The sequence below is a fragment of the Microtus oregoni genome, unplaced genomic scaffold, assembly GCF_018167655.1.
Source record: "Microtus oregoni isolate MIOR12 unplaced genomic scaffold, Mior012 000018F_ref0000195, whole genome shotgun sequence".
Lineage (NCBI taxonomy): Eukaryota > Metazoa > Chordata > Mammalia > Rodentia > Cricetidae > Microtus > Microtus oregoni.
In genome coordinates this window covers 29,208,842-29,217,994 of record NW_024543077.1, presented here as the reverse complement: position 1 = coordinate 29,217,994, position 9,153 = coordinate 29,208,842, and the positions used below count along the sequence as shown (strand labels likewise).

The following is a 9,153-nucleotide window of genomic DNA, read 5'->3' as shown; positions in this document are numbered from 1 at the left end:
TGTATTAAAACCAAACAAAGGGGGCTGGAGAGATGGCTCAGTGGTTAAGAGCGTTGCCTGCTCTTCCAAAGGTCCTGAGTTCAATTCCCAGTAACCACATGGTGGCTCACAGCCATCTGTAATGAGGTCTGGTGCCCTCTTCTGGCCTGTAGACATACACACAGAATATTGTATATAAGTAAAACCAAACAAAGGCTTTGGCTCCCTTAGTCGCTGCTCAGGAATAAGCCCAGCTGATGGCTCATCACTCCTCTTGGGCTGTGTAATCCTGCCCACCTCTGCACACAGCTCCCTGCTACAGCAGGTAGAGACTGGGGCTGGAGCATCCACGAGAGGGGAATGCTTGCCCCTGAAGTCCCTGTGCTGACTGGAGTCCACCAGCACGGTGCAGGAGGACTCGGGGGAGGAGGGCTTCCTTAAACAGTCCGGGGTGTTCCCTCCCCCTATAGCAGCCAATGCCAAGGTCTTCCCAGCTTTTACAAGCAGGAGTGTCTTCAAGGGCCTTCCTCTTCCACTTCTGCCCACTGCCTATGTGAAAAAGCTAGCATTTCCCAGCGCCACCTCAGCCAGGCCTGGTCTCCCCAATCCTTGGGCTTAGTGTGAGGGCTCAAGAGGAGCCTCCCATGGTGAAGGATGTGGCCTTGCCAAGGAACTAAGTAGAGGCTTCCAGATGGCCCACCAATCCTGACCTGAAAAGTTCCCTAGAATGGATTCCTCATGGGGCCTCTGGTGGTTTACTAGCTTTCCTCCCAGCCCACCAGTCAAGTCAGCCATTGATCATACCCTCCCCAGTCTCTCTTTGGGGGTTTTTGGGAATGTGCCAGTTTGGCACAACTGTGATTCCCTTCATCCACTTCTGTTCCAAGTGGGGCCTCTGGAATCCCATTCAGAGAAAAGCTGCTAGGTTGCTGTGAGTACTGAGGTGGGGGTGTGGGAAGCTTGTGCTATACAGCCAGGAGCTCACTGTGGATGGAGCTGAGGCTGGAGCCAGGTCCTGGGAGGATCCCCAATGGGGTTCCCGGAGTGGGGGAGGGTCTCCTTTCCAAAGAGAAGGCTTGTTCTCCCTGGAAACTAAGGTGCTAGGGACTGAATGGCAGCCTCCCCTCTGCAGGTGCCATGTGAAGCCTCGCGCCAAAGATCTGTGGCCCTTGCCCAGGGGAGGTAGCCTGTGCTAGTGCCAGGGTCACGGAACTAAGTCCTCCTGTAGAGGCACACATGCCAGCGGGGGTCCAAGCTGGTGCTAATTCCTCCCCACAGGACCCAGTAAGCCTGGGAACCTGCAGTAGGCTGTTTTTCTGGGGTCAGATACCCTCTTAGAAAGAGCCTGGACCTCTTTATTTGGCAACAGGGCTGGAGATTTATTTTACATCGTTGAGTGACTTGTTGGGCACAAAACCTTACACAAGAGTAGAAATATATGTACAGTATGTTTTTATCAAAAATAACCTTGAATTTGCATAAATATATAAAAATATGTTAAACAAGATTAGAAACATATACAGTATAACAAAAATATCCTCAAATATGTATTAATATACAAAAACCTATAATAATGTAAAATATTTAATAAAAATGGTTGGTTTTGATTTAAAGCCAATTTAGTAATCTATCATTTATCCTATAATTTCTATATCTTCTTTTTTTCTTCTCAGAACAAGATAACTGAATATAATCTTCTTTGTTTTTATTTTTTACCATAACACGTCGTAACTTGTTACCACTGCCACCTCAATGATGACATAAACTGGCCTTTGGGCAAAGAAATGTTCATGTCTCAACCACTGACAAGATAGATGGTATCCGAAAATGAATAAGCAGGACTGTTAATTTCCTACCTCTGAAATTGGTCTGTCAGTTATTCTAGGTCTTAGCCAAAGTTGGTTGCTTCAACATTGCAAATGAGAATATGGATGATTGCCCAGGTAGCCAGTTGTCTCTGTAATTTGTTGCACATTTTGAAAGTTGCTTGATTGCACTTCCTGCTTACTCAAGTAATATTATTTCCCTTCTTGGATCTTCAATGGGGTTGAAGACTAGATAGATGTAGTTAATTTCCACTCATGACTTGGTCAAGTTATTTATTATACAAAACTTAATCTAGTTAGGTGATAGGATAATTATTGAATATATTGTTCTTATTGTATATAATTTTGTATTGGGCTTAGAACTCTTATTTAAACAAAAGGGGGAGGTGCTGTAGAGAGACTTACAGCCAGTGGTTTCCTGCCCACTGGGGTGTGGCCTCTTATAGTATATATGCCAATGTAGAGCATGAGTCTGGTCGCTTTCTGGATGCACAGTTCGGTTTTTGATCTTTGTTCAAGCATAGACTTGTGATTTGTGAGTCTACCCCCAAATAAATAACAATCTATTTTTCAATTCTGAGCTAGTGTTTAATTTCTTTTAAGTGTCCTTCAAAGATCTTTAAATGTGAGTCATTGAAATGACTAAATGCAGTTTTTTCATTGTTGACCATGAGCCAATAGTGACTGGAATCAGAATGTACTTGACTGAATGAACAACCTCCCAGAAAATATCATGTATGTGAACAAGTTTTTCTCTTTGGTGGGTTTTCTTTCATCTTTTTGTGAATCTTTAGTAGGAGAAGCCTTTCTAGATGAAATTCCTGATTATATGCTATGAGTCTCAATACTCATGGATTTCCTGACATTCATATCTGCTGTGTTTTGTTTGATATTAATCAACCACCTTCATACTTATACTGAAATACTTTTATCATCATCATAGGCTCAATCTCTAAATCACATAAGATATAGAAGAAACAGTTACTATTCAGTGCTAAGGAGTTTTGTAACCTGCTGTTTTAATTGTTGTGTTTTCTTATCTGAGTCATTGTGTGGCTCTAAATTTCTGAAAGTAAAGGGAGGCATCATTCCTGGCTCTATTTTTTTTGTTATTGGATGATGGCCCTGGAATGTAGGTTTTATTCATATCAAGTATATGCTACTATGCTTAGCTTCATGTCCATTTTGAATTTTAAAATTTGACAGAGGGTATCACTCTGATTCCCAGGATGCCATGTATTCATAACATTAATACTGCTTGAGTATTCTGAGTCATTAAATTGCAGTTGCATGAACTGTTTCCTGCTTGTTATGCTTGCTTTGATTTTTTTAAAATCACTATGAGTATTTTATATGTCTGCCTGAATATGCACCATATGGATACCTGGTCATCAGAGTGATCAAAGGATCTCAAAAATCCTGACCATGGAAAAATGGAACGTTGTGATTCTCATGTAACTACTGGCAAATGTGTCCACTTCCATTCAAGATCAGCAAGAGCGCTGTATTACTCTGCCCTCTCTCCAGCTCTGTGTTGATTATTTATGACCAACATTTATATTTCTACTGTTTTCATCTGTCCACTTGTAACTGTTTTATACAGGAAGTTGTTTTTCTTCAAAATGTTATTTGTATTTCAGTTTATATTAGGGTACTTCAGGGGTCTGGAAGAAGACCACAGAACTGGAGTGAAAACAGTTCTTTGTAAGAACCTTAATAAAAGCCTTTCAGTTTTTCTACCCCATTGTTTGTTACATTGAGGTTTGCAATGGAGACAGAGTCTTAATGTGTACTGCCACCTTTCCTGGACCTGATTGCATAGAGTTGACTAGCATTCAACTCAGAGACAAATATTCCCACCTCTGTTTTCTGAGTGTTGTGATTAAAGGCACATTGCATCAATATACCCAGTTTGTCCATCTTTCTTTTCCCTTCTGTAGTCAGTAACTTTTCATACAATTTTCTCATGCATATGATATACTATTGATTTTTTTCTTGTCTCTCCCTGTTAATAGACATTGCTCTTAAAAGGTGAAATTCCATTTAAAGTGTAGAGAAATGACAGATTTGTCTCTCCTTTAAATGTCCTTCTAAAGTGACTGTCTACGTCTTAGAATAAGAGTAAAGGAGCCCCGCAGTTGCTCAGTCGTCTCCACTGCCAGCGTCCTCGTCCTCGGAATGGCCTCTCAAAACCGCGACCCAGCTGCCGCCAGCATCGCCACCGTTCGCAAGGGAGCCGAGCCCAGCGGGGGTGCCGCCCGGGGCCCGGTGGGCAAGAGGCTACAACAGGAGCTGATGACCCTCATGATGTCTGGTGACAAAGGGATTTCCGCCTTCCCTGAATCAGACAACCTGTTCAAATGGGTAGGGACCATCCATGGAGCAGCTGGCACAGTATATGAAGACCTGAGGTATAAGCTCTCACTCGAGTTCCCCAGTGGCTACCCTTACAACGCACCCACGGTGAAGTTCCTCACACCCTGCTACCACCCCAACGTAGACACCCAGGGGAACACCTGCCTGGACATCTGATGGAGGAAGGTCATTGGCTAATAAAGGCACTGCCCTGGCCCATTTTATTGGTTAGAGGATAGGTGGGAGGAGTAAACAGAACAAAATGCTGGGAGGAAGAGGAAGTGAGCTCAGTCTCGACAGTTTTCCTCTCAGGAGCAGACGCCTGAGAGAGACGCCATGCCCCGCTCCCGGGATGGAGCTCCGACCCAGGACGGACATAGGCTAGAATCTTCCTGGTAAGACCGGTTCTCACAGATTATTAGAGATGGGTTGATCAGGATGTCAGAATTAGCCAGTAAGTGCTAGAGCTAAAGGGCCAAGCAGTGTTTAAAAGAATACAGTGTCCGTGTAATTATTTCAGGCATAAGCTAGCCGAGCAGGCGGCTGGGGTGCTGGGAATGCAGCCCCGCCGCTCCTATTACTTCAGACATCCTCAAGGATAAGTGGTCCGCGCTGTATGATGTCAGGACCATCTTGCTGTCTATCCAGAGCCTGCTAGGAGAACCCAACATCGATAGCCCATTGAACACACACGCTGCTGAGCTCTGGAAAAACCCCACAGCATTTAAGAAGTACCTGCAAGAAACCTATTCAAAGCAGGTCTCCAGTCAAGAGCCCTGACACAAGATGTCCAGCTTCTCCTTGTGTCGTCTTTTTTCTTAGATGGTTTGTCCTTTCCTTGATTTCTACGCTGTGGTGTTATTTTTGTTTTATTTGTCTTTTAACTTAAGTCTGCTTAAGCCTTTACAATGTAAATTAAATAAATACACGTTGATTGTTTTTGTAAAAAAAAAAAAAGAGTAAGGAACACCAGAATCATACAACTATACTTTCTTTTTTTTATATTTATTTATTTATTATGCATACAATATTATCTTGTGTATATGCCTGATGGCCAGAAGAGGGCACCAGACCTCATTAAAGATAGTTGTGAGCCACCATGTGGTTGCTGGGAATTGAAATCAGGACCTTTGGAAGAGCAGGCAATGCTCTTAACCTCTGAGCCATCTCTCCAGCCCACAACTGTACTTAAAGAAGTATGCATTTCCAATGTTGTCACTGTCATGCTTACATTGTATACATGTGTGGTATATTTTTGAAGGCAGTGACCTATGATGATGTGCATATAAACTTCACTCAGGAAGAGTGGGATTTGCTGGATCCTTCCCAGAAGAATCTCTACAAAGATGTGATGCTGGAGACCTACAGGAACCTCACTGCTATAGGGAAAAATGAATTTCCTTCATGTTTCATCATAGGAGACAACTTTTCCTTGGTTTATTATGTTGTTCTGTAATTTGATTTAGAAAGAAGAAAATGGGGTATATAATGCAGTCATAATTCTTAGGTGCCCTTAAGATAATAAGCTAATTGTTGCACAATGTTAAATAATATCACTTACATATTCTGGTACTGTATTTTAGGATACATTTGGGAAGACTGTAACAATGAAGAACATAGTCAATGTTGTAGAAGAGATGCAAGGTAATTTTCTTGTGCAAATTCATAACAATGTGTCTCTGATGAGTTTATAATGTCCTAGGACACATTATAAACTCATAAACAAAAGCAACAGTGTAAATAAGCACAGCTTTAAAGCATTGATGGTTATTAAATTCTCACAAATCCATATACCTCAATTTCATGTATGTGAATTGCATTTGCAAGGCTTTCATTTAAGAAAAAGTCAAGAAAGCAATATTTATACAGCTATCACCATTTGATTCATAGCACCACGAGAGCTATGTTATAGATCTGCCGGCCCATTGGTTTCTTGCTACTCATGACAAAAAATGTGTACACATTTTAATGATGATGAGTAGAGCTGCAAAACTTTCTACTAAATCAATAACCCATGGTAAGTCTTGTATTACTCATATACTTTTTGTGACTATGCTAATTTTAGTGAAAGCAGCTGTTAGAGTCAAGGGTCAAGGGGCAGATGTTGTGGAGAAACCTTAATATCTATACTGCAAGTCTGTGAAGAACAGAAAGTCAAATTGTGAGAATTCAGTGTGGAAATCTTCCACTATTCTTCCTTTCCTATGTATATCATGTTATTCTTGACACAAGCATATGAGCATAGGGATATGGAAAGATTTATCATATCTCTCCTATAGAACAATTAGAAGATAAACTGTATTTCTCATGTAGAGTATACTTGTTGAGTTTAGTCCAATTATACAAGTAATTGGTTTTCTACCATCATTGTTAATACATAAACCAACTCACATCACAAAAACCCCCATGAGTTCTTGGTCTGTGCAAATACTTCTGTGTGTCTTAGTTCATTGGAAATGTATAATTCACAATATAGTAAAATTTATGAATGCAGAAAAGTTGAGTTGGTAAAGAACTCAGAGTATGCAGTTCTCTTCAAAAATGTGAAAAATAGGGCTGGAGAGATGGCTCAGTGGTTAAGAGCATTGCCTGCTCTTCCAAAGGTCCTGAGTTCAATTCCCAGCAACCACATGGTGGCTCACAACCATCTGTAATGACATCTGATGTCCTCTTCTGGCCTGCAGACATACACACAGACAGAATATTGTAAAACATAATAATAAATAAATATTTAAAAAATGTGAAAAATATCATAGAAAAATATAGGGCTAGATAGAGATGAAATGGTAAACCATGACACAAAGGAATTTATCACAAATATTTTTCCAGATGCAAAATGGCCCCTAAGGAAAGAACAAAACATGATTTCAAACAAAGTTATAAAACCTTAATATTTAATCCCTTTTTACAATTGGAAAGAATATGAAATTAATTTATATAGATATGAGGTTTAACAGTGCATTGAATGTGGTAAAGTTTTTACATGTGCCAATTATCCTTTCAGGATTGAAAGAAATCAAACTGGAGAGAAGTTTTTAGTATATTCTCACTGTGCTAAAGCCTTGTCTTATAACACTCATCCTTTAAGGAATGAAAAAACACATACCGGAGAAAAATGCTGTGAAATTAAGCAATGTGATAAAGCCTTTGCTTATCACAGTCATCTTCAAATGCGTAAAAGAACACATACTGGAGAGAAACCCTATGAATATAGTCAAGATGATAAAGACTTTGTTCTTTATGAAACTCATCAAAGTAAAAAAAGAACACATAGTGGAGAGAATTCATATGATTGTAATCTGCATGGTAAGGCCTTTGCTGATCAGAGTCATCTTCAAAAGAATAAAAGAACACATATTAGAGAGAAACTGGATGAATGTAATCAGTATGATAAAGCCTTTGCTCAACACAGTGTTCTTCAAACACATAAAAGACCACAAACTGAAGAAAAACCCTATGCATGTAATCAGTGTGGTAAGGCCTTTGCACGTCATGGTCATCTTCAATTGCATAAAAGAACACATACTGGAGAGAAACCATATGAATGTAATCAGTGTGGTAAGGCCTTTGCACGTGATGATAATCTTCAGTTGCATAAAAGAATGCATACTGGAGAGAAACCCTATGAATGTAATCAGTGTGGTAAGGCCTTTGCTTATCACAGTGTTCTTCAAAGTCATAAAAGAACACACACTGGAGAGAAACCCTATGAATGTAATCAGTGTGGTAAGGCTTTTGTATGTCACAGTCTTCTTCAATTGCATAAAAGAACACATACTGGAGAGAAACCCTATGAATGTAATCAGTGTGGTAAGGCCTTTGCTTATCACAGTGTTCTTCGAAGTCATAAAAGAACACATACTGGAGAGAAACCCTATGAATGTAGTCAGTGTGGTCAGGCCTTTGCTCAAAACCGTGCTTTTCAAAATCATAAAAGAACACATACTGGTGAAAAACCCTATGAATGTAATCAGTGTGGTAAGGTCTTTGCACGAAAGGATCATCTTCAAATGCATAAAAGAACACATACTGGAGAGAAACCCTATGAATGTAATCAGTGTGGTAAGGCCTTTGCATATCAAAATAACCTTCGCTGTCATAAAAGAATGCATACCGGAGAGAAACCATATGAATGTAATCAGTGTGGTAAGGCCTTTGCTCAAAACTGTAACTTTCAAAATCATAAAAGAACTCATACTGGAAAGAAAACTTATGAATGTAATCAGTGTGGTATGGCATTTGCACGTAAGGATCATCTTCAAATGCATAAAAGAACACATACTGGAGAGAAACCCTATGAATGTAATCATTGTGGTAAGTCCTTTGCATATCAAAAGAATCTTCATGTTCATAAAAGAGCACATACTGGAGAGAAACCCTATGAATGTAATCAGTGTGCTAAGGCCTTTGCAGCTAAGAGTAATCTTCAAAAGCATAATAGAACACATACTGGAGAGAAACCCTATGAATGTAATCAGTGTGGTAAGGCCTTTGCTCAACACAGTCATCTTCAAAAGCATAAAAGAACACATACTGGGGAGAAACCATATGAATTTTGATGGGAGTGTCATATATCAATCTGTTGATTTCATTGGTTAAGAAATAAAGAAACTGCTTGGTCCTCATAGGTTAAAACATAGGTGGGAGGAGTAAACAGAACAGAAGGCTGGGAGAAAGAAGCTGAGTCAGTGAGTCGCCATGATTCTCCCACTCCAGGCAGACGCAGGTTAAGATTATTCCTGGTAAACCAGCTAGTGGGCTACAGCAGATTATTAGAAATGGGCTAGTCCAAGTGCGAGAGCTAGTCTAGAAGAGGCTAGATAGAAATGACCCAAGCGATGTTTAAAAGAATACAGTTTCCGTGTAATTATTTCGGGTAAAGCTAGCCATGGGGGCTTCCGGGTGCTGGGGACGCAGCCCCGCATCTCCAATTACAACAGAATTTAGCCATCCTGTAGAGAAACTCTGAACTTAATGTGTTTATTCTTCAAAC

General features: G+C 40.3%; 1 protein-coding gene and 1 pseudogene across 3 annotated transcripts; both read left to right on the top strand.

Moving 5' to 3' along the window:
• Positions 1-3,983: 3,983 nt before the first annotated feature.
• LOC121458734 (ubiquitin-conjugating enzyme E2 C-like) lies at positions 3,984-5,105 on the top strand. Of its 3 annotated transcripts, XM_041668041.1 has the most exons (3): positions 3,984-4,119; positions 4,201-4,331; positions 4,749-5,105. In XM_041668041.1, exons 1-3 carry the CDS (start codon positions 3,984-3,986, stop codon positions 4,938-4,940), a joined length of 459 nt encoding a protein of 152 aa, XP_041523975.1. In that variant the 3' UTR covers positions 4,941-5,105. The 3 variants fall into 3 exon arrangements, with proteins under 3 accessions (XP_041523975.1, XP_041523974.1, XP_041523973.1); XM_041668040.1 differs by having other exon boundaries at positions 3,984-4,268; positions 4,758-5,105; XM_041668039.1 differs by having other exon boundaries at positions 3,984-4,331.
• LOC121458801 lies at positions 4,983-8,707 on the top strand (annotated as a pseudogene).
• The last annotated feature ends 446 nt before the right edge of the window (positions 8,708-9,153 follow it).

Bases quoted from the DNA above. Each gene is read 5' to 3' on its own strand.
- LOC121458734 (XM_041668039.1), top strand. From the start codon at position 3,984: ATGGCCTCTCAAAACCGCGACCCAGCTGCCGCCAGCATCGCCACCGTT. The intron at 4,332-4,748 runs ATCTGATGGAGG...ATTACTTCAGAC, and splicing joins AGGGGAACACCTGCCTGGAC to ATCCTCAAGGATAAGTGGTC.